This window comes from Phyllostomus discolor, chromosome 4 (assembly GCF_004126475.2).
Source record: "Phyllostomus discolor isolate MPI-MPIP mPhyDis1 chromosome 4, mPhyDis1.pri.v3, whole genome shotgun sequence".
Lineage (NCBI taxonomy): Eukaryota > Metazoa > Chordata > Mammalia > Chiroptera > Phyllostomidae > Phyllostomus > Phyllostomus discolor.
Genome location: NC_040906.2, coordinates 177,517,413 through 177,544,100, shown reverse-complemented (window position 1 = coordinate 177,544,100; position 26,688 = coordinate 177,517,413). Strand labels below are relative to the sequence as shown.

Below are 26,688 nucleotides of genomic sequence, written 5' to 3'. Positions count from 1 at the left end.
TAATATTATTCCCCAATAATTATTAATAGCGCCTCCTTTTACTTGTTTGGTTTGGATAATAAATTACATGATTACTATCGCAGATGATGCTGACAAAATAAACTTGAAATGGTACAGATAAAGTGTCAGGGTGATGGTCTGGGGAGGTTTCAGGACCAGGAGAGGTAGAATGTGGGAGACCTGGGGCAGACTTAGGTGGCAGGGCAAGATGTGCTTCTGATTTAATTCTACATACAAACCCAAAGCTGACATCCTGGGTGACAGCTCCAGACTGGGAAATACCATGGTTCAGAGTTCAAGCATGCTTTTACAGAAAAAATGTGGCATTTATCTAAAGAAATAAGACACAAGCACATGCTATCACCTAGCCATTTGACTTCTAAGAAAATGATTTTGCACTGCAGAAAGAATGTATAAGAATGCGAATGCCAATATTATTTATATTTATGACCAATTGGACATGACCAAGTATCTGTTGGAAAAAGAACGAATATATCATTTGTAGAATGTGTATACATTGAGCTAGTATACAGAAGTTAAATAAAACAACTACAGCTACTCACATCAACGTGACCTCTGTAGGAAGCCAGTGTAATTGAGCACACCATGATTTGAGTAAGGTGGCACCAAACCTGAAAACTGTGTAAGGGTTCTCCGCTGGCGGTGCTAGCACCGAGGTTTTTACCGAGAAATGAGAAAGTGGAGCAAACAAAGGAGTGAATTGGCTACAACATAAATTGCCTTATTTAGGAACATTTCATTATTTGGCTGTTGTGATAATTGCTCTTGAGCTTCATTTTCTCAGATTTGAGAAAAATCTAGTTGACTCTGGCTTTGGTTTGTTTACATAGACTCCCAAAGGCCATAGCACTACTCCAGTCCAATGGCCTCCTTGTTTAACTATTTTACCACCGCATCTCAACACGATGGTTTTATGAAAGCCAATCACAAAAATTACACAATATGCTTCAATTTACATACATTTATTTCACCTAAAACGTAATTTAATCTCTGTAAAATGGTCTTACCTTTGTTCAAAGATAAATACATGTAATAAAAAAACTATAGAAAAATAAGAAAATAATACAAATTTAAAACCATGGTGATTGAGATTAAAGAAGAGGCATGCAATGATAGTTGGACAAGTAAGAGGTTTCAAAGAGTGATAATATTGTGGTTCTTAAGCCTACAAAGGGTTTCAAAGATGGACCTTTTTAAATTGTCCTTCGTTAGAATGTGCATCCACATATATGCCTTAACACCTTTTATTTGCATATATTCCACAATTAAACAACTTTCAAAAAGTAGAGGATGTGGAGATAAAAGTGGTGACGTTGAGTGTAGCAGCTCCTCTGAAGGCTGTGATGGACGGCAAAGATGAGGGAGTTGGCATGTGGGGCTGGGACACAGAAGTGAAGGTTATGGTTGTCTGACGTTGCGAAGTGCAACACATGTTCATGAGCTGATGTGAAAGCACCTGTGATGTGGAAAACTGATGAAGTGGCAGGTAGACAGAACATTTGGAAGGACAAAGGCCCTGACTAGGCAAAAGGAGATGGGATGACGGCAGAAATGGAAGGCTTTCTATGAAATAGGAGCAGGGACAGATATTCTTTTGGGACTGGAAAAAAGACAAACAGTGCCAGTATGTGCTGAAGAGGCGGGGAAAGGATGAAGTAGTCTAATCTGCTTCTGTCTTTTTCAATGAATTTCCCAACAGCAACTTGTCTCTATGTTGCAGGATGTTGGAAGTTTGAAGAGGGAAGAGAATGTGATAAAATTTTATCAACTCATTCTTATTTTTCTTATTTTCGTGCGAATGAGAAAAACCTTCAGCTTTATTAAGCCTTCATCTGAGGTTCAAAGTTTTGTAGCAGGACCAGTATTTCAGATTATGTATGAAATGCAGCTCTCCTGCCTTCCACACTAGATATTCAGAGAAGCTCCAAGAAGGCATTTGGGTCTTCCTAATTCTATTTTTTCTCTTACAAAGCAATATTTGAATAGAATTTTGTGTTATATTATAGCTAGCCTCTTATAATGTAAAACTAATTGATTGAAATAAAATACTGCTTGATATCCCCATAAAGACTAAGCAAAGAAGGCCCTGCAGGTCCTCTTTTCCCTAATTAGTATCATTTTAAACTTGACTAATCAGTTAGTGTATTTTGTGGAATTAGCTACCTTCTTTTATGGTCACTACTTACATAAGCTAAAATTTTAATGCTATGTTGTATTTTGGAAGAAAGTTTCTGTATTACTATATGGAAGAAAGTTCCTTTGTTTGTAAAAAATACAAGCATGCTATAGTTTGGTTTTCTCAGCTGCTGGCTTTGCTCTTTCCTACTGGACAGTTTAGTCTTGTCTGACTTACAATACTATAAAATATCTACCTGGCATCTATGGTATTTATTTCTCATTCTTTAATATCTGAATTTGCAGAAAGTGATCGAACCAAAGAAGAGGTTGGTGCTGCCTCAACTAGAAAAGGTAAATGCAACTTAAAGAAAAGGGCATAATGACTCAAACTTATTTCTGGCAAAGATTTCTAACAATCTCTCCTTTAGTGCTCACAGAAGAGCTCTATTTATTGATTTTTCTATTCATTGATATGAAAACAAACTCACTGTGCACAAAATTTATAGTGCCTATATTATCAAGGCTTCGTCTTCGGTATTCTAACACCAATAGTTTTATTCCTTTAGGGCCATAAACTAAAACTAGCAATTTTAGTTCAATTGCAAGTTAGTTTTTGAAAAATTGAAGAAATGCAGCTGTTCAAGCTCAGTGGGATTCCAGTCACCTGGAGAGCATTCAAGTGAAATATATGGCCTTAGGTGGCTGGAGCTCAAACAAATGAGACTTTGACTAGTAGAACTTACAAGAACAATGTTCATTTGTGCAAGAATAACATCAAACTGAAAAATGTATTCCTTAGAATACTCACTTGGAAACATTTTTCTTTAAGAAACACATTAGGAAGTTTGGGTTAGCAAAGGACAGTGCGGGGAATTGATTTGTAGGAGTATGGGGATGTGGTAGGGGAGAGCAATGGGGAGAAGGCAGGACAACTGTAACTGAACAACAATAAAAAAGGAACATATTAGGAAGTTTGGAATTTAAGTTTTCAAAACTGTTTCTCTTGTTGAATCAGAACCAACTAATTATGTGAATATTGGAGAGAGTTTTCAGAATGTTTTAAGAACATTAATATACATTAAAAATAATCAGCAAGATGAAAAGTTGTACATATTCCCACTTAGGAATAAACTGTAACAGTTCTGAAATTCTTGACTCTATTTTACAAATAGACAGAAATTAAATGAGTAATGTATCCAATGTCTTTGGAAGTATCTAAAAAGACAATTTAACCCGTTCTCAGTATATACTCACATGCACACATACATAAACCTATAAACTATTTCAATGACAAGGTTGCAGTCATCAAATCATTGGGTTTCTCAACTAGACAATTATTAATAATTTTCAAAAGAGAATTTTCAGAGGAATGGCACAAGTAAAAGCTAAAGGATGACAAATTGATTGAGGGAACAAGTAACAGATGCAAGGAAGTTGCAGGGAATAAAAGTAGAAATAAAAAAGCAGCTTGGTGTTCCTGTTTAATCTATATCCATCTCTTTCTTAATTTTAGAGGTAAGTGTTTGTCCTTCTTTTCAAGATCAGCTGTTCCATTTGTGTCTTCGTTCATCACCATCCATGCTGTTTTGTGGCATGGATTTGTGGCATCATCCTTTTCGGTATTGGCTTTGTTCCTCATTTTGGAAATATTATCATCAGCTTCAAAATTACTTTTTCTGCATTCCTATTGCTCTATAATTTTCTTTCCTCCACAGGTTAGTCAGTCTTCTGAATGCTGGGGAGCCAATGTCCTTTCTCACTTTCCATGAAGATGAGGTTTCTATCCCACCTCTGGCATCCATGCTCTTGCTAATGCTGATGACATTATCATCACTAAACCAATGAAACCATTCTAGTCTCCACATTACTAGATTTCTCAGTTGAATTTACCTATTTGTCTCTTCTCTCAGCCTCTCTGCTTTTGGTTTATCATGCCAACATAGTCTGCTGGTTCTTCCTATATTCTCTGGCATTTATTTCTGACTTCTCTGTGTATTTTTTTCACCTTGCTGCACCTTAATTATTGATGTTCCCAGAATCCATTATGAATGCTCTGAATTTCTTATTCTACAATCTCTCTTTGTGTTATATGTCACTCTCATGGTTGAAGCTCTGTCCTTTTACCCTAAACATTCCCAATTCTGTGTTGTCATGTCAGAACTTCATGAAATATTTTTTCCCAGAAAATTTCAACTACTTTGTTTTCTTCATATTAGTTGGGATCCCTGAAGGAGTGCAATACACGTCTACTTTTTTTTTTTAAGTAAACCCCTCCAAATGTAGAGAAAAGAAAATCTCTTCCCTTAGCACTGTGGGAGGTTGCAGCGACCTTGTGGTTTTGAAAGAAAAATTGATTAAGGTCTTTTGATTCGAAGCGGTTGGAAAATCCACTTGGATGAACTATTTATTGCTAACATTTATTGTCCATAGAATTGGGCTTGATGAATTTTACATCAGGACCAGAAATAAAAGGATCATTATTTTATGCAAAATGTCTTCTTTTTTATGTAAATATTTGACATTTTCAGTGACCTTTTCTGAGTAACAGAAAGCAGCACTGGAGGAGACTAGCCTCTTCTATGTGATGTGAGTTGAGTGCAAGGCCTTGTGCACAAATAATTAAAAACAAACCTTAGTGTTTATGTGTAAGTCACATTCCAGTAATTTTCTGAGAGACATTTACTCTTCAGAGGATTAAAATAAAACAGTTGAAAAATGCATATTTTCTGCACAATATTAATAATGTGTTTTATCAATAGAAGAATTATGAATAAAACTATATACCCAAGATCTATTACAATTGCAGATCTTCAGTGTTCTATTTCCATGCTGACTTGAGAGAGAGCATTAGTAGAAGAGACTAACATACCACCCGTCTCAGTAACTCCTTACTAAGCATACATATTAAAATTTAACTCTTTAGTTTGGAATTCAAGGCCTTCTGCAATTGGCCTAATCTTCTATTTTTAGATTATTTAATACCTTTTCTGTGGGAATCATCAAACCAATGTATGATGAAAAACATTGCATTGGAACTTGGGATTTAATTAAACAATGTTTAGAGTGAAATTTATATCCTTTGAAAATATTCATTAGGAAAAAAGGCCCTCTGTACGTCCTCCTTGGAGAAGTATCTGTTCAGGTTTTTTCCATTTTTCAATTGGGTTGCTTGTCTTCCTAGAGTGGAGTTGTGTGAGTTATTTGTATATTTTGGAGAGATCTCACTTATAAGTGGGACCTAATCAACAAAACAAACAAGCAAGCAAATATAACCAGAGACACTGAAATAAAGAACCAACTAACAGTAACCAGAGGAGAGGTTGGAGGGGATAATGAATGGGGAGAAAACAGGAGAAGGGTCATCAAGGAATAGGTATAAAAGATACAAGGACAAAGACAAAGGGGATAGGATCAAGGGTGGGAGGTGGGGAGGGGTGGGATGGAGGGAGTTGTTGGGAGAAAATGGAGACAATTGTACTTGAACAACAATAAAATAAATAGATAAATAATAAAAGTAAGGATAAAAGCTAAAATTCAAGTATTAAAGAATCCAATAAATCCTTAAAATATATGAAGCATAACATCAAAGGCAATTAGAAATTTTAAATTTAAGAGAAAAAACTAATAGAAATTAAATTGTACAACAGAGAAAGCAACAAAATAAAAGTTAGATTCTCTATAAAAACTAATAAAATTGATAGCCCTTTATGAAAAATTATTAAGAAAAAGAGAGAAGGCATAAGACATCAACATCAGAAAATAAACAATTAAAGATCCTACAGATAATAAAATATAAACATTTTTAATGAGTTTGAAAATTTTAATTACATTGATATTTTGAATCAATAATTATAATTGTTCACCAAAGAAAATTTTAGCCAGATGGCTTTAGTCATGATTTTTTTCAAAACTTTAAGACAAAAATTAACAATTTGCACCAAACCCTCCAGATATAGAAGATGAGAAACATTTACTCATTTTAACCTTAATATCAAAACCTACCAGGAACTGAAAAGAAAAGAAAATATACAGGCTAACTTCTCTTGTGAACATGAAAGCATAGACCTGAGCAGATCAAGTCTGATAATATGTATGAAAGATAAAACACAAGCAAGAGGGTTTTATTTCAAGAATGCAATTTCAAAAAATTAGTCAATGTAATTAACCAGAATAATACAATAACAGGAATAAATAAATGCATCATAGTAGATGCATTTGATATAATACATCATTAGAGTAGTAAAGATCTTCCTTTAGCAAATATCATAGTTAGTGGAAAAAACGTGGAAAGATTTTCTCCTGAGAATGAAGACAAAGATGTATGCTATCACCACCTATTACACAGTGTACTGGATATTGCAGCCGTGGAGTAAGGTGAGAAGAAGAAATAATAGGCACAAGAATAGAAAAGTAAGAATAAAACTCATTGCTCACAGATGAAATTATCACTTGAAAAATTCAAAAGAATGTACAGATGAACTCTTATAACTAATGAGTGAATTTAACAAGTTTTCCATAAAAAAGCACCATTCTCTCTCTCTGGTTCTTCACATTAACTTTTTGTAACAAATTATAGAAATGATCCCTGAAAGTAGAGGCTTCACTTTAACTTTTTGGAAAGATCATGGCCACTTACCCTGTAGACATGTTTTAATGCTCTGATTGTGTCTTTGGAATATGTTTCTTAGGAATACTATTTAATATGTTCTCTATATCCTGCATTTCATTAAACTGAAAGCTAAATCTTTGACTTACCATGATTTCAGTTGTTTTGTCAAGAATATTTCAGAGGTTATACTATATACACCACAGATCACGTCATTAGGAAGCACAGAATGTCTAGTGATCCTGTTATGAATGAATGGTTCTAAGTTTTATCAGTGGCTTAGATTGGTACCACATTTCTTCATTCAAAGTTGCATTTTTCACCCTGGCAACTCGGTATCATGGTACTTGGCTGTAATTACCATATTCAGTTCCCCACTCATCTTTTATCTAAAAGTTGTTAGTAGCCTCTGAAGATTTTTACTTAGATCAATTTCAGTGCACTACACATTCTGTGTGAATTATTCTTATTATTTTGATGTGTAAATAGGCAAATAGTGAATATTCCACTGGGGCAAATAAGTATCAGAGAAAGCATAGTTCAGAGGAAAGAGCACCTAAATGATCATTTTGTTTCCCTTTTGATTACTGGTGATTTGGGATGACTTTCTTTAATTTTAAATACATCTCAGGTGGACTACACTGTCCTTTCAGTAGCTTAAGCTATATTAAGCTTGAATTTAAAGGAGCATCTAGTTGGCATTTTAAAGACACTAAATAACTCCAGCAATAACCTGTAATGCAAGTCGATTAATCATTGTCCTGTCAAGTAGAATTCTTTGTAGAACATATTTATCACAGTACAATATAGAGGAGTGAAGTGAAAACCTAGTCAAAAAAAGGCAAGTGATTTTTTCTCTAATTCTATAAGATTACATTTCAAATGGGTTTCAGTTGGATTATTGAGAAATAAGAAATGTTCAAAAGCTTTGAAATAGCTTGTTTAAGTGAAAATATTGGTATTGAATAAGTTAAAATGCTTTTATTGAGCAGAAGCAGCATTTCCATGAGGAACTTTTATTTAATCCTTATCTCTGCTTTGCAGCTGTACCTGGAAAGAAGGAAGAGAAAACAACCAAGACAGTGGAGCAAGGTAAAAAAAAATGAAGGAGTTTGACATTATCTTCTTTAGAAAGACAACAACATGAGGAGGACAGCACTGGACTCAGACAGGCGGAAGACAATAACCTTTAAATCTATTGCTCTCTGTCACTGCCCTCACATGTTTTTCTGTGCCAGGGAGAAGGTGAGGCAGCAATCTGGGTTTTGTTCTTTTGTATAACTAAACTTTGAATATAAGTTTAGAACGGGAAAACTCCACAGTCTGCTTAATTACATCGGGAACAATGCTGAAGATTTTGGGGAATAACGGAATGATCCAGGGCAACTGGTAGATATTTTTCAGTTTGAATTGTGGTTTTAGCAACATCTGACCAAAAATAGTTTAAAAAATAAACATGAACAAATTCCATTTATGCAAAAACAATTTCTATTGCTTGAAAAATAATATGTAAAAATTTTAAAAAAGGAAAAAGTAACAACAAAAGTAAGTTACTTGAGTTCATATTCTGACTTCAGCAACTGATTCTCCCCAGGGGTCTGAAATTTTAAGTTTATATGTCATAATGCTACAAATAATGCATTTTTATTTTTATTTATGCAGCTATATAATACAAATATCACTCCAGAATATGTTTGGAAAAATGCTACAGCACACTAGAGATAAAACATTTAAAATGATGTTAGGTCTTTTGTTAGAGGTCACAGTGCTATCAATTTAATTGTTGCCAGCCCATTTTTGGCATTTTATATATTATAATATCATAATATTTATTATTTAATATAATAAAATCAGACCTAGCAATAATTTTGTCAAGAAAAATGTCAAAATAATTTCTCCTCTTAAATTTGAGATGCAATTACATTTCCAATATTAGAAATTTTGAAATATTCTTCAATTCCTCACATTTTAGATAAGTAAACTAAGGTTAAAGATTCCATTAAGTTAAGGTTAAGGATTCAGTTAAGACAATTAATAAAAGATTTATTTCTTTGGGCTTTTCTAAGTAAAAATCACATTGAAAAAGGTTTCAAATTCATTTTGGTTCCTGGGGACTATCTGGAACTTTAGAGTTCAGTAGACTGTTTTTGTCAACTTCTTTTGAAGTGGATGTTTTAGTCTCTGAAATATTAAGTAGAGGAGTAGGAGTACTGGATCCTAATTTCACCTGTTCACTTGGCAAGATTCTGAGCCTAAATTTCTTCTTTAAAAATGAGGGTAACTATATCTGACCTGCTTACCTGTCAAGACATAAAACCAAAAGAAGAAAACATAAGTGAAAGAATATGAAAAATTATAAATTCCTTGATAAACACATAGTATTTACTTAAGCATTTTTCTTATAAAATCAGCTTTATTATAGTGAGATAAACTGTCAATTACTTTGATTTCACTAAGCTTCATACTTTTCTCCTATGTAGTATAAAGGCATTGATTACTCATTTTTATGGCTTCTATAGATTTCTTTGATAACCACCGCATATTAGATTGATTAGAATATTTAATGGCTACACTAATAATAGTACCTAAAAGGTAACTAAAGTAAGCACAAGTTATTTATTTCCTCTTACCTTCATGTGGGTGTTAGTTTTATTAATTCTATAATGTTTCCTCAAGTTGACAGGAGACTGAAGGTGGCTTTTAGAGATATAAACTTACTACTTTAGAAGATTTTGTATTTTGTTTTTTAATTAACAATACACTTTATCTTATGAAGACCTTAAGCTCTTGGCTTATGTAAAAAATCCAAGAGGTGATTTCAATGGCTTTCTTATATTGATTTAATATATCATTTCAGTTTTAAATGTTGTAAAGCAATGGCTTCATAATTTTCAACTATAAAAGTCATAAAATAGAGTATTTGAATAACTTGCATATTTTGTGATGGACTATGACTAGTAATTGATATGAAAATATATATTTTGTGATTTTAATAAAGCAGAGAGTTTATGTGAGAATAAATCAGTGGCATCTTGTAGATTTCATCATAGAGTTCTAATATTTATTCATAAGATGATGCTTTGAGACTGTTATGTTCTTTTTTAATTTAGTTTTTAGTTATCTTCCAAATTATGCATAACCTCAAACTAGTTCATAGTGCATTGAAGTACAGTTAAATACTTTATAGAGTTATTTTTTATTCATTTAAGTTTTAACAAATGGACTTCTACAAGGAAAAACACTTTAAAATTTTTATAACTCTTTATGGAAGTCAAATATACTTCAAAATCTATGTAAAGTTGTATATATTGAACTTCTGGACTTTGCACTATAATTTGGGAAATTTGGGAAATATTAATTAAACTACACTGTAAAGGAAATTTGGATAGTAAAAGATGAAGTGAGTTTTGTGTTAATGTAACTTTGCAAACTCAAGTTATATCATAGGTAGAAATTTGGTTAATCTAATTTCTGCAAAAGTCCAAAATTGTAATTCTGTCTAAATAATGATGAATCATGTGTTTTTGTTATTATTCTCATAAAGATCATAAATTGGCTAGAATACAGTTTTGGGCATTAAGAAACTCTTTATAAATCCCTTCACGTTAAGGTGCATGCACATGCGCACACACACAGTCATACACATATACCATTAACTATTCTCCTGTTTAGAAAGCAGTTACTTAGAAGCCTCAGGAGAAACAAATATTTTCCACTATAAATGTTACTCTTTTTAGGGTGAGAACAGAGGACTGCTAAAGATAAAACACATGTTATTGTATGAGAATTCATCTTTATGTATTTGTATATTATGTCAGGAAAAAATATATCACCTTTCATTAAGCTCAGTCTATTCATTTGTTGATAATTTCTCAGATACAGTGTGTATTTGCCTCCTTCATATTCCTTTCCAGATCAACCTGCCTTCCTAAATCCCATTTTCCTCTCTTTTTTTTGATTATAACTTTTTCTGAGAAGAAAAGTTTTAATAACATTTGCTAGTTGCTAGCCAGGGGAGCAAAACAGTCACTGTAAAGAAGCATCCAGGGTCTTGCTACTTACTGAGGCAAGGGAGGAGGCCAGTAGGAACAACCAACTTTAAAGACCTGTGTGATAGATTGGAGTCCCAAAATCTCCATGATTTTAAAACGCTTTCTTTCAAAGTGATTTAAGTTTAACAGTGAAAAGGTGAAATAAATAGTGATAAATTAAATTATTCTCAAATCATCTTTCCTTTCCTTCATACCTGTGTATGACATCGTTTAAGTTCTTCTTTGAAAGTCAGTTCTGAGAACTTACAAATAGTGCTGCCATACAGTAAGTGTTTAATGAATATTTATGGGGTAATGAAAACATAGAGGAACTGCAGAAGAAAGAAATATTAGGTTATCCAGACTTTAGTGAGCTGTACCTCCATAAATACTGTGCACCTAAGACAATATTTTAGTAAATCAAAATGTGATTTCCAATGGTGGAGGTTGCCAAATATTTCAGAAACAAGATGATAAATGATTAAATCCTCCAACTACTCCCACTTGAAAGTAGAAGTAGTAGAGAAAAATTAATACACATGCATTATTAATTAATTAATTATATCATTAATGTGGTATTTATAGATAATGCTCATATAAATAAAACTATGTGTAGTCATCTGGTTAAAGATGTTGAAAATATCAAAATTTAGTAATTGTAATTATCATATTAAAACAATTTTTTAAAACAAAGTGGAAGAGAAAATAAAACAATTGTCAATGAGGACAATGTATGAGTTTACAGATTGAAACTTTAAGCCTTATCTTTGCTTTTCCTACTAAAACAATTGGGAAGAAGAATGAAACTATCTCTTATTCCTTCCAAATATCAAAATTGTCTATTCCACAAAGTTTTTAAGTAGCATGTTCCTTAGAATATAGAAGCTATGCCTTCTTTAAGGGAAGGCCGGTCTGGAAGGGTTTTTATCTCTAAGATGCTAGAGAAAAACATACTTTAAAACTTGAATACTTACTGATACTTCATTATCCCAAAGCTAAACTAAAAGTTTTATTACAGAAATATTAAGTATACTTTTCCATCCCCTTAATAAAAAATCATTTAAAAATACAATTAAGTATAAACATGACAAAAATATGTATGAAAAAATATTAAATAGAATTGAGTGCTTATTAACCCCCCAAATAAATTTGAACTAAATTAGTTATCATTTTATAAAGGGTAAAATTGAAAAATTTGGATCATAAATGTATTAAATGCAGTTTACTTCCTGTAATAAAAACAGCATTTTTGCCTTAAATTAAGAAATGTTTCTAAATTCATAAATTTGCTGATTTGTGTTCACCTGAAGAGTTTCTGTCTTTTGTTGCCTCTGATGCTACTTTGTAAACAGTGCAACCCTACATAATTGTATTAGTGTTTTAAATTGTCACAGCAACAGGTGAAGCTCAAGTACTATTACATGATTTGTAAATTCGTCCTCATCCACCTTTTCAGATTCTTCTATTCTTTGTATCTGCACTGGTCTATGTAGAATCTGTGATGTGTACCTATTGCAGTTTTAGCTCATACTTTTACATGGATGTTAATAATATCTAAGAGTAATGATTTCCCTAAAGGGAACTTATTTATTTAAATGATGAATGTTTATATTTAATGGTGTGTCAATATTATTTTAAAAAGGAAAACAATTTTACAATTAAGATTAATGGAGTAATACTGAACACTTAGTTAACACAAATTGTATTAAATTATTTGTTTGACTCGTGATTATAAAACAACCTATTTGCACATGTGGACTAAGTCATGCTGTTGACTCTCAATAAATGTTAAATGATAATAACAACTTATTATTGATTTCTGTGAATTCTAAATTTCTAAACAATAGCTTGTACTTTGGTTGTTTAATATTTATTGAGCGCCCACAACAGACTAGGCGCTGGGGATTGGGTATGAAGAGCATGGAGCTGGCTTCAGAGAGAAGATGGTCTGCATACGGAACCCATGCAACACACGCCAAAATGAGTATACGCTGCTTATTTATATATTTTATATATTTTCAAGAGAACTTCTTACTATTCTCCACTGTCTCACTTGCTCACATAACACACTTCACTTCTTACTCTTATTTATTTAATACTTTATTTATTTATTTATTTAATAGTTATTTTATCCCACGCATGGGAAATTTCTTCCTAGTCTCTTCTTTCTCACCATGTTTCTCCCCACGCTCCTAATTCCTAATAGAGACAATTCTAAATCCTATGTCTCACAGCAAAGCAACATAGCCCCCAAAAGTCTGTATTTTTACATTGATCTGCAGGGTGCTCCCTCCCACCATGCAACATTTGGTCCATTTAATTCAAACCTTTATTAATAAGAAGGTCATTCAATGTTAAAGAGAACCTCAGCCCAGTAAAGGAGCAATGTGTGCCAGTGATGCTGATAAGATTTGGAAGTGATGCAATGAGATGTACAATCATGTTGTACAATTATCTCAAAAGTAGACAGTTCTTTGTTATTAATGATAACTTGATTGCTCTTGTTTTATGAAAAATATGCCCCAGGCAAGTACAAGTCACACAGGGAGATCATTGTAATGCTCAAATTCTTGTTTCCATGAAAATATCCCGCCTCTGTTTAGTGTGACCTCTTTTTCCTTTTGTTACTTAGAAACTCTGGGCATTTTATGGGGGTGGGGGGAAGCATTCTAAATCAATAAGATTGCCTCAGGAACCTCACACTGTACTTCACCCTGGGATCACCATTCCTACCACTAAATTTACCTTACCAATTCTCAGGTCAGAAGAATTAGATGACAGGTGGGCGAAATTAAGCTACCTTGTATTTTCAGGACAGACAACACACCGAGGACCAATGTGTCACTCCTACTCTTCCTGCAGTCCACCCCTTCCATGATTCATCAAAGTATTTTCTTAATGGAAACTTTACCCATCTTTACAGTTCTTAAATGCAACAAACATTTTTTACATCAAAAGAGTGTTCTTGTTTTATTTATCTTATAATTCTTTTTAAAATTGTTTTATTTTTGTTCAAGTACGGTTGTCTGCATTTACTCCACACCACTTCCCCCACAACCCCAGCCATCCCCACCTCTTATAATTCTTAAACTTTGTTTTGATTTAACCTCCAACAATTTTGACACAAAGCTAATAGAATGAATTAAAACCACTTCTTAAAGCTCAGTCAAATCTAATTATAAATAGGAAGTTGTCATGTGATCTCTGAACTTAATGCACCTCAGATGTCTTTGCAATGCTTTATATAATTCAATAATTTTTAATAGTGTAAAGTGTGTATTCTTGATTTTGTCTACATCTAAGTATTAGGTTGATGGTTCTTTAACACAGACTTAAATCTAGAGTAGATCATTTTCCTTCTCTTCATAATGAAAATTTCTTACAAATCCTACTTTTCCTCTTATAAAATTTTGCTCACCATCAACAAATTTTGGAATATAAATATAATTTTAACTATATAATATAGACAATTGAAGATTAAAGTTTTCTTCTTTAAAGATAAAAATCTATTTTGTTCCTTTGACATGTGACATTACATTATGTCAAAGGCTGTGGAAACGCATTTTAGCATTTACTATATGATACACCAAGAAAACACTTCCTCACAATCTCAAGAACATAGGTGTTAATTATGTCTCTTTATTCTATAATATTTACTTTCACTCCTGCTATTATTCTGAAGCCATATTTGGGTTTGTTCTCCATTGACTCTTAGAAATTTTTGTTAGAAAGTATATTATAAGCACAAGTATAATATAATATGTTATATTGCAAAGCTGAGTGGCCAGAACAAAGACTGTTTTCTGGGAAATTTTCTAATTGTCATTTTTCTTTCACTTATAAATTGATTGTCTACTAAAGGCCTGTTTAGGAAAAAATAAAAAGGATTTGGCATTCACTATATTGAATTAAAGTACCTAAAATTAATTATGATGCCATATTCTAGAACAAATTAATAGAGTCTAAGCTTCATTCTCTAGAAATCTAATTGCAGAAATCATGTGAAATAACCAGCCCTACATAAAAATGCACTGTTGCTTTCATATCATTGTAAATAAAATTACAGATTTTAGGTCAAGTAATTTCAGAAATAAACATGAAAATCATATCAACGTTATGCATAAAATTTACTTGCACCTTATTAACTATTGCTCCAAATTTTTCATAGAATGATTATTACATGCCAGTTGAAATATAGCTCTTAAAAAAAACTGAGAATTCAGTTCATATCTTCCCTTAGAATTATGAAATGGCAAAGTGTAAATTAAAGATTACATCACTATTATAACTTGCAAAGTTAGTTTCCGTTGATTTTTATGAGAAAGAGAGCTACTTGGTCACATAACCCTACAGAACATCTATATTCTGATTAAGAGTCTTGGCAAAGAAAACCCTGGTAAAAAAATTTTTAACTTGGAGTTAGCATTTATATTTTTGGCTCTGAAAAATATAACTGATGAGAGCCAACAATGGTTAGAAATATTGACTTGTTTAAACACAGTTTATAGAGCTTTTTCAAAATAAAACTTAGGGTGTGGTCTAAGCCTTCCAGGAATTTACTCTGGGATGTTAGTTTAGTTACTTGCCTTGCAAAGCCTCTTTTATAAGCCAAGATTATTTGACTAAGAAATCTCCAGAGGACTTTTCAATTGTAATGTTGTCTAATTCTCACTTGTAATAAATGTATCCCATGCCTGCGACATTTCTACTTTGCCTCAAATACTAGAGTATAGACTTATTTTCTTTTATTATAAGTACATTCTGTACAAAAGTATAATCAGGAAAGTAAGATTCAGATTCTAAAATGAAAATATTTTTAAATATTATATAAATCTACTTAATAAATTATGATATTTGTGGTATTTGTTTTACTTAAATTTTAAAATATATACTCTAATTACATTTAAAATTCAAAAACCACATCTCTGGAGCAAAGCATACTATTGGATGTTCATTTAAGTAACAAAGATTCTCTAAACATTAATTTAGTAATAAGAATCACTAATAATGGCACACAGGGCATAGAGCTTATGCTCACAGCAGCCACAGAAAAGAAAATATTAAAAAAATAAGACAAGGTGTTGTCTTTGGAGACAGAAAGATGTGGATAACACAACTGTAGGTAACTGGTAGTTTCAATTTGGACTATTTCCAAACAAAATGACAATGGCTTTCTATGTATTGTCACTCAATTAAGTATGGGTCATATTCCCTTATGAGCAAAATTATCTTAAATTTTCTTAAGTTTCTTTGCCAAGACTCTTAATTGACACATTGACAGGAAAAAAATGTTTAGCCGTAGAGTCTAAAGACCACTTATTATGTAAGCTTAATCATATAGGAGGCTGCTTCAGGTTCCTCCACCACCTTGGCCCTCTGCTTCTCACCCATATTGTTTATCCAGCAATCCAGCCACAGGAATTTCACACTCCATGGTTTACTCATGTAGTATCTTAGGGTAAATTTCTTTTCAATTTTCTTTGATGGAAAACTTTGTATTCAATTTTAGAATCCACCACAAGTGTCAGTGCTTTTGTAAGATCTTTTCTCATTGCATCAGTTACAGTTCAGCAATTCTTCTGCTATGGTCCCAGAGTCCTTGGTATGTGTCTTTATCATTCTATATGCATGCATTCTAGCAAAGACTGGACTTCATGCAACAACCTTGTCCTTCCAGCTCCAAGCACAAATGAGACATTGAATAAATATTTATTGAATAGATCAAGTTTATCTTTTTAAAAGACAGGAAGGACAGTGTCTAGATTATTGAAAGTGCATTAGCTTTTGCTTTACCCCAGTCAAAACTTTTTTGAGAGTCTCAGATTTTCTTTGACACATATTTTTCCATCAGAAAGTTTAAAATACACTTAGAGAGATTTCTACAGAAGTTTATAGAAACCTAAAATATTAGCAATTTAAATCAAAGAATGTACAAAAAGAATACATTATAGCCAAGTTGGTTCAACATTTGAAAATAAATTAATGTCATCTATCACATCAATAAGCTAAAGAAAGGGCAAATAAAACTATGAAAACTATATCAACTGATACAAACTGTCATTTGAAAAAATCTAACACCCATTCACAACAAAATCTTTTAACAAACTAGGAAAAGAGAGGAACTTTTTCTCCTTGATAAAAAAAACTTCCACAAAAAAACCTATAACGAGCATCATATTTAATGAAGAGAAACTAGATACTTCCCCACTAAGATAAAGAATAAGGGAAGGATGTCCCTTCTAACCACATTTGTCCACCACTGTACGGGAAGTACTAGTTAACAGAAGAAAAGAAAAGAAAATTATATTAATTGGGGAGAAAGAAATAAAATTGTCTTTGTTCACATATGATATCATTGTCTATGTAGAAAATCCCAAGGAACAAAGAAAAACTTGGAACTAATCGGTGATTACAGCAAGGTTGCAAGATACCATGTTAATATGGAAGTTAACTGTTGTCCTATATAGAAGCAATAAAAAATAGAAATGAACAACATTAAAATCATAATAAAATTATATTAACTCCAAAAAAGAAAATAGTTAGATATAAGTATAACAAAGTATGTATACATCTACACGATGAAAGTTACAAAACTCTAGTGAAATAAATAAAATAACTAAATAATTGAGAGACATTCCATGTTCATGGATAGGCAGAATCAAAATTGTTAAGATGTCATTTCTTCCCAAATTTATCTGTAGATTTAATGCAATCATAATAAAAATCTCAATGGCTATAGGCAAACTGATTTTAAGGTTTTATGAGGGGAAAAAGCCTAAAATAGCCAAGATAATATTAAAGGAGAAAAAAAAAAGAACTACTACTGGACTTCAAGACTACAAAGCTACAGCAATTAAGACAGTATGATATTGGTGAAAAAATAGACAAATAGATTGAAGAAACAAAACAGAGAGACCAGAAATAGATTTACAAAAATATAGTCAACTTATCTGTGACAGAGGAGAATAAAGTTAAATGGAGAAAGAACAGGTAGCACCACATTAAAAATAATTAACTCAAAGTGAATCACAGACAAAAATTTAAACATAAAGCTATAAAACTTCTTGAAGATAACACAAGAGAAAATCTAGGTGGCCTTGGGTTTGGCAATGACTTTTTAGATACAAACCAAAACCATAATACATGAATAAAAATTGATAAGTTGGGCTTTATTAACATTAAAAGTATTTATCTGCAAAAGATACTGTCAAGAATATTTAAAGACAAGACACAAAATGGCAGAAAATACATATATATATCTGACAAGGGCTATTATCCAAAATACACAAATAACTCTTAAAATTGAATCAATAGGAAAATGAACTACCCATTTTCAAAATGGGCAAAGATCTTAACAGATACCGCAGCAAAAAAGACAGATAGCAAATAAGCATATAAAAAGATGCTCAACATTATACATCATTAGAAAATTGGAAATTAAAACCATAAGATACCAATACCGACCTCCTAGAAAGTTGTCAAAACATTGACATCACATGTTGGGAAGATGTAGAACAACAGAAACTCACAAATTGCTGGAGAGAATGCAAATGTTACAGTCACTTTGATAGGCAGTTGGGTGGTTTTTTGCAAAAGTCTTCTTACCATACGATCCAACAATCATGCTTCTTGGCATTTACCCCATGAGTCAAAAAGTTTTGCCCATTAATGTCCTGCACACAAAGTTTATACCAGCTTCTTCATACTTGCTAAAACTTGTGATCAACAAATATATTTTTCATATAAAAATGAATAAATAAACTCTAGTACATCTATACAATAGAATTTTTATGCAATGCTAAAAATGAACAAGCTTCCAGGCCACCAAAAACTTGGAGGAACCTTCAATTCTAAATGAAAAAAAGATCACTTGATGACTCCACCTACATGGCGTTCTAGAAAAGGCAAAACTATAGAGATAGCAAAAAGTTTTGTGTTTGACACAGGTTTGGGAACAAAGAGCAACAAATAGGTGGAGCACTGGGAGTTTTTAGATAAATGAAACTATTCTGTGTTATGCTATAATGGTAGATGTATGTCATTACACATTTGTCAAAAATCCATGGAATGTACAAAACTAAATGTTAACCCTAATGTAAATTGTGCACTGTGGTTAACAATGTTGCATCATTATTGGCTTATTGATTGTAATGAATGGTTAACGTTTACATTAGGGATTTGTAAACAAATATTTAGAAGAACTATTTTAAAATTTAAGAAATATATGTGCCAAGTCCCTTAGCCCACAGGATAGGGAATGATTAAATTAGGAGAAAGTTAAAGATGGCTCTGACCAAGTCATGCTAATTACAAAGTTAATGGACAATGTCCTGAGTAAAATTAAACCCTTACATCTTTTCAGAAATATCCAAATTTAGTATTCAACGAAACACCAATATATATTTTTTTCTCTCATGTGAAGTCCAAGCAGTATTTTAGACTATTTAGGCAATTGGGGAATGTTTTTCTGTGTATTTATATATACATAAAATTTATATTTGGGGGGTTTGAAAAGATATAAAAATGTCATAAAATACTTTTTCTAAAATATCTCTTAATGTCAAAATTATATCCAAATGAACATGAACAATGACAAGTATTGCTAGAACATTCACATATTAATGATTAAAAATGTATGCAATTCCTAAAAATCAAATCACTTCAGGAAATATGGCATCACTTAAAAAAATAATACAGGTGTTATATAATAATTTCAATATTTTTAATGTTGTGTGATGTGATGTATATTAATAATCCTACTCTGGGAAATTACCAGGTACCATTAAACTTATGAATAAACCTTTCTATATGGTTTTTAAAAAATTATTCTTTCCATAAGGAGAAAAATCCAAAAAGTTGATACTTTGATTTTATTTATCATGTTCATTAAAAATATCTCAAATTAGTAGGCATCTTATATCTACAAAAGAGGTAAGAAAGTCATTTTCTGACATATTTCCAAGCACTTCAGTAGAGCTAGGTGGGTAAGGGAAGTTAAAAATTTTGAGTTTGGTTCTTTACACAGCCAGGAACATGAACTGCCTGATGATCTTGTTAGGATCTTTTAAACCTTCCAATCTCAGCACTGGGTTTGTTTGTTTGTTTGTTTGTTTTAATCTACCTGGATTTGACATCGACATCAAGCTAAGATGCTATAACAGAAATATTTTTGTTAATATCTTAATGTCAATAATAATAAACTGATATTAAAGTCTATTCTTCAGAGCAACAAATAAGAAATAATGGCCAAATCAAAGATAATATTCATTACTACTATTTCCTTAAAATAGTTTGTTTGGAGTTCAAAACATTTGTTTTTGTACCAGAGAAGATCTCCAATGCTTATTTCCTCTTACAGCATCGTCCATTATTTCAGTCTTTTGTCTGTTTCGTAGGCCTTTTTAAAATTGTTGTAGAAGGAAACACTATTGTTATATGTACATTTGATCTGTTTTATGCTAATATTTGAAGAAAAGTCAAATACTATTTTCTATTTATTTCTTGTGGATATATATATTCAGGTCTTTAACTTTTAAAATCCTTGGTTTATTGAAACTGAACATTTTTCTTAAAATGAATAATTTTATCTAGTTAATTATTTAAATTTGTCTTGTGTAGCTATTTTGATAATGGTCTGCATGTTCTTCATTTTTAAACATCTGGTAATAGCTAATCAAAATTCAGAAAAATTGCTATTATCACCAACATATAATAATGTAGCTATCAATAAAGACAAATTATATGAGATTGGATTTGAAACATGGAAGTAAAATATTGTAATCCATGACTTCAGTATTTTTTAAATGCATGTATTAAAAAAAGTTTTTAACTTTCTGGTTTAGTTTGCTTTCATCTAGTTTATGAAACTAAGTCAAGTCAATCTGTGTGAACAAAGTGAACAAGATTTGGGAACATCATGTTGCTGGTTATAGTGACAGTTTCCATTTATAAACAAGACTACAGATTGCTTTCCTTCTGCAACACTTGCATGTAATCTGCACTTCACCTATGTTTCAGCTGAGTGAGACATTCCCTTTTTGGGTATCTTGTTAACAAAGAAACACAATACATTCAAAACAAGGAACATATCTTCTTACAAAGGCCTCTCTTCACACATTTCATATCTTAATTGATGGCAGGTAATCACTCTGTAAACCAAGTAAGTGGGAGTTCTTTTTTTAATCTGCTACTCAGCTATTTAAATAATCAGATTTACTGATCCTACACTCCTTTATACTGTTAAATTTGCATTTCTTGACCAGTGAAATCCCAAACCCAGCTGACATTTTCTCACTGAAAACCTTCCCAATTTTAAAAACAGAATTAATAATTTATCTGCTATCTCTATATCTCTAATGGAAAAGTTACATGGCACAGGGTATAATATTTTTCTATTCATTAGCTGACTATTTCATGGACTGTTTCCATGTACAGACTACTCCAAAACTTAGTCATGTAAAATAACAGCAGATTTTACTGAGCTCATGATTTAGAAGGTCAGGAATTCAGGAGAGATCAACTAGGCAGTTTTCACTTGAGCATCTCATATGATTTCAGTCAGGTGTAGGCTTGAACTCTAGTCATCTAAAGTAACCAACTTTGGGATGTCCAGGTTGGCTTGTCTGCATGTCTAACAGTTGTTGCTAGCTGTTGGCTGGAAGCACAGCTTGAGCTGTTGACTGGACTGCCTATACAAGGTCTGTGCAGAAGGTGTCCAGCCATGTAGCATAAAAAATAGAGACATTTATTGAAAAAGATGCCAAATAAAAGAAACATTGTACATAGGACAATGATGCCTCAGTCCCCTTCAAAGTAGGCACTTTTGGACCTCACACGGTTCTCCCAATTGCCATGCCATCAGCTGCCCCATCATATTTTCTTGAGTCTCATTGACAGTCTGAAATCTCTTCCCTTTCAAAAGCAATTTTAGTTTCCGGGAATGCCAGAAGTCATGGGCTGCCAAATCTGGGCTGCAGTGTTCTGAGTCACCTGGGTGATTTGATATTTCACAAAAAGAACTCTGCAGAAGACGTGAAGCATGAGTGAGGGTGTTGTCATGATGAAGCTGCCAATCACCAGCTGTCCATAGCTGTGGTCTTCTGAATTATCCAAATAGTTTCTGTGGAAGAATGTCCAAGCTTAATACAAACTTTGATAGAGATTTGTTGCTCTACTCACTCAGTCATTTTGAATGTGAAGGCCACACAGTACACATGCTCAATCAATGGCATCTACTGCCCCTGCTGATTAGTACAATGAAGTCATCATTGTTCATGCATGCACATTCCAGCCCACTCTCCTTGGCTGCCAGGTTACATCAATATCGAGCAAACTGTTCTCATTATATTAACAATGGTTGAGCTTTTTCTGGACATACTTCATATGTAACCTCTGCTGCATGGTAGTGTCAGAGTACTTACATGACACCCAGCTTCCTCAGAGCTAGTGTTCCTAGAGCAGCAGATGGAAGCTGCATGGCTTTTTTTGTCTTATCCTAGAAAGTCACAGCATCACTTCCACTACACTGTGTTAGTTGCAAGAGATGGGCAAAGCCCAGGCCTCCTTATTCTCTCTTCTATTCTCCTAAAATATGTTTCCTTTCCACTTCATCTCTGTTGGTCTAATTCTTTTCCATCTTTCAAGGTTAGCCTTAATACCAACTACCATAGCCCTTCCTGATATCATCATTCAGCTACTTTTATGGTTGAGTTCAGAGAGATGTCAGTTTAAATCCCAGGTCTCCCATTTAAAGAGCTACATGACCTTGGGAAAGTTACTTAATTCATTTATGTGAAAATCAGGAATAATAACAGTGCCTATCTACCATATAGTGTTGTTGTGAATGTTGAATGATAAAACAGAAGACATTTCCTGTGACACATAGTAAATAGACAGTATTACACATTATTGTTACCCTACTTTCTCTCCCCAAAGCCCAGTGCATTTTATTGGGTTGGCCAAAGAGTTCATTTGTTTTTTATTGTAAGATGCACTTACAATAGTAGCACTTAGTTGTCTCTAACTTCACTTGAAACTATTTTGTTAGATTGTATTGTGACAGCTGTCATATCAGCATGCATTTTTTAAAATTGGTAAAATTTTGTGTAGCCATTTTAATATTTAAGAAGGAAAAAATATACATTTTGGTATAATTTGGTAAAATTTTTGTGTAGCCATTTTAATATTTAAGAAGGAAGAAAATATACATTTTGAGCATATTATGCTTTACTATTTCAAGAAAGGTAAAAATGCAACTGAAATGCAAAAAAAAAAAAAAAAAAAAAGGATTTGTGCAGTGTTTGGAGAAGGTGCTATGATTGATTAAACATGTAAAAAGTGGTTTGCAAATAAGCCAGTCAGTGAAAGACAAACACCATATAATCTCACCTATAAGGAGAATCTAATGAACAAAATAAACTAATAAGCAAGCTAAAACCAGAGGCTTGGAAACATTGAACAGACTGACAGTGGCCAGAGGGGCAGGCGGAGGGGGGTAATGGTGGAAGGAAGGAGAAGGGACTAATCAAAGAACATGTATGAATGACCACCAGACGTGGACAACAGTGTGGGGATTGGCTATGGGAGTTGGGGATGGGCTGGGTGGAAGAGGGCAAAGGGAAAAAACTGGAACAGCTGTAACAGAATAACAATAAAATAAATTTTTTAAAGAAGTGGTTTGCAAAGTTTTGTGCCGGAGATTTCCCCCTGGGCCATGCTCCGAAGTCCGTTAGACCTGTTGAAGGTGATAGCGATCAAATCACAGCATTAACTGAGAAGAATCAACATCATACCACGTGGGAGATAGCTAACATACTCAAAATATCCAGATCAATAAAGTAATTGGTGAAAATGAAAACTGTGTCTTTTATTTTATGGGAAAAAAACTAAATGGACTTTTTAACCAACCAAATATTTGTGCCTGTTTTGTGTTTATCATAATTTGCCCCTTCTGATAATAATTTATAAGCTTATTTTATATCTTCTGCATATTTAGTTCAGTGTTTTATGGGTAACTTATCCCAGTATATATATATATTTTGAATATTAACTCACAACCCCTTTGATTTTTTTAGGCCTCAATAAACAGACACATCAAGAAACTTACCATTTTTATCTCTATTATTCATTGTAACGTTTCCTTTTCATGATTCTTCTTGCAGAAATTAGAAAAGAAAAATCTGGGAAGACTTCTTCAGTTCTGAAGGATAAAGGTAATAGAGTCAATGCAACATAAAACAAAAAATTATTAGGAAAAATATTTGATTAGGCCCATAGTACATTAGTCATCATCTTTGCAGATGTGTGGGCCAAAATTCTACAGGTCACCCTCATGTGTTTGAAAATGTGTATTTATTTACCCATCCCACAAACACTTTCTTACATTTCACCATGACCTAAAAAGTGCTCTGATTACAGTTTCAAAAATAAAAAAAGTAAAAAACAATGAAAAAGGATTTTCCTTAAAAAATGAAAGAGTAAAAAAATGTTAGAAGGTAATTTAAAAATACAGAAAGGACTTCCCTTCGTGTTCTCTGGTTTTGTCTTTTCTGTCCCTTCATAAAATTATATTTCATTGCACAGTCCTTCCAAGCACTAGCTAATCATTGAGAAACAAAGATGACAAAGCTAGGAAAAGGGAGGAAAACCGGGAAATTGGAGTTGTGGATTCTGTTATTTTCGAAGACTCTCTTAGTCATCTTCTATTGACTTTAATATTGCCAACTCCTTATGGCTATAAAAAGGCATGATGTTCTTATTTAACGTTGGTATTTTTCTCTTCTGAATGGACTGACTTTATGTGGATATTATAAGAATAATGTCCTTATAAAGCATCAAGTTTTCTCAATGTTCACTAAAACCCTCCCTTCTGAATTTATACACTTGTAATATGTGTAATCTTAACTATTTATCTAGCTATCTAGCTAATTAATTAATTGAAATGGCTCCTACTTAAGCATCAAGATCCTGTGTTATTCACCTTAATTTTTATGTGGACTAACCAGTACCACTTTCAGTAATTATTTTTATGAATCTAATATAAAGTAATCAAAACACATACTCCCTAGACACTGGGAATATGAGAAAAGCATAGTCCATGCCCTTCTGATATTTATAGTATCAATGACATAATTAGTTAAAATTATAAGAATCATGGAGGTATACAAGGTGCTATAAAGAGTATAATCAAAGGTTCTAGTTAAGTCTGTGGAATCAGAGAAGGCTTTACTGAAGAAGGAATTTATATTAAATTCAAGTGAGAAAGATGAGAAGTTAGTCAAACAAAGACATGGGAATTGTTTTGGAGAAGTGCAGACACTGGGCATCTGCTCTTTGCCAGGCACAGTGAAATCAACTTTACACATTTCACTTCAGCAAGTTGTGCTGTGTACCTCAATTTTTATAAAGTTGAGAGCAGGGGTGCAGGTCAAGTTACCCAATGTTACACCATGAAGTTAGAGCCAAAGGCAAGAATGAAAGTCAAGTCTGTCAGGTTTTATAGTCCATCTTTGAATTTTCACACAGATACTGCTTGCGCCTTAAAATAGGGTTCTTGTATTTGTATTCTTCAAAGAGCCTCTGCTTTGAGTGCAGCACTCATTATGTAAGTTTGAAAATCTCTTTGGTATAGATATATTGGCTCTCTAGTATAAAAAATAGTCCTCAGCTATTGGAGTGATTCCTTATTTACCACAGGGGAGTTTAGTTTATTTTTCTGCAGTGGTTACCTGTACTTTGGAAGAGACTCCTTCTCATCCTTCACTCTCACTTATCTCACAATTAACAAAAAACATTTTCCTTGATTGTGTGAGAACTAAAAGTGTCACTGAAACATACTACCAGAAAAGTTCATATACATATATATGTGTATATATACATTTATGATTTATAAATCACAATTAGCAAAGTATAAACTTTCTGTCCTTCAAAATGTAGTATAAAAATACATTTACTTTGGTCTGTACTTATGTTACAGGAATATTTGGACCACATGTTATTGTTCAATATAAAAGCATCTCCAAAAAAAAAAGAGGATAAAGTTTGGGGCCTAAATCCAAAACTACCTTTCAGGCAATAATGATTATCAAAAATCTAAACTGCTTCTTAAAGACTCTACTTGTGCCAAAGCCTAAATTAGCTGGAAATGGTAGTTGTAAAACTCTTCCTTGGAAAACATTATTTGGGGGATTTAAATCCATACTGACCATGCCATTAAGTAGGTTCCTATAATTTCTATTATTGTCGTCGTAACAGTTATGAATGCACGATTGTAAGTAATTTCCTAGTGAACACATTTTTTTTGTCAATGTTTAATCCTCTACTATTTGCAAGGTGTCCCCACAGTCACCTAGAAAAATCATGTATATAAAGGTTTACTGCATATGATTATTGATTTAGAGCTATTTAAAGTGTACCTCTTTTTTACTCAAGCTGCATTAATACCTTAGAATATCTTTGTTGTACATAAATTAGATACTATTTAGACTAATTTAATTGCCACATTTTCTTTATTTTATGAATATTATTTATCATTACAAGAAAGCTTTAAAATTAGCAGGATTACCTATAAGATCTTAGGGACTTTGAAAACCTCCACAGTGTTTTTGTTTCTGAATCATTTCTTTGAAGCCTCCTGCTGCTGCTGAGCTGCGGCAGAATTTGAATGTAGCAATCCACTCTCTAAAACGCCACTTACTGCACTGGAGTCATTGTGTATTGCAAGTTATTTATATTATGCAAGTTAAGTGGCTGCCTACATTTGCCAGTTTCTCATAGATTCCACTTTGTGTACACATGAGCACCCATATTGAAGCAATGACCCAATTCTAAAACCAGGATAATCACACAAAAATCATTTGGGACCACATTTACCTGGGACACGATCACCATGAATAAATTAGGCATTTAAAAAAT

General features: G+C 32.7%; 1 protein-coding gene across 1 annotated transcript in view; it reads left to right on the top strand.

Moving 5' to 3' along the window:
• LOC114493836 (triadin-like) overlaps positions 1-26,688 on the top strand; it is a 97,812-nt gene that overhangs the window by 7,121 nt on the left and 64,003 nt on the right. The window contains exons 5-7 of the mRNA XM_036022605.1: positions 2,443-2,490; positions 7,790-7,837; positions 23,937-23,987. Of these exons, the coding sequence (XP_035878498.1) occupies positions 2,443-2,490; positions 7,790-7,837; positions 23,937-23,987 (147 nt within the window). The remainder of the gene's footprint in view (positions 1-2,442; positions 2,491-7,789; positions 7,838-23,936; positions 23,988-26,688) is intronic.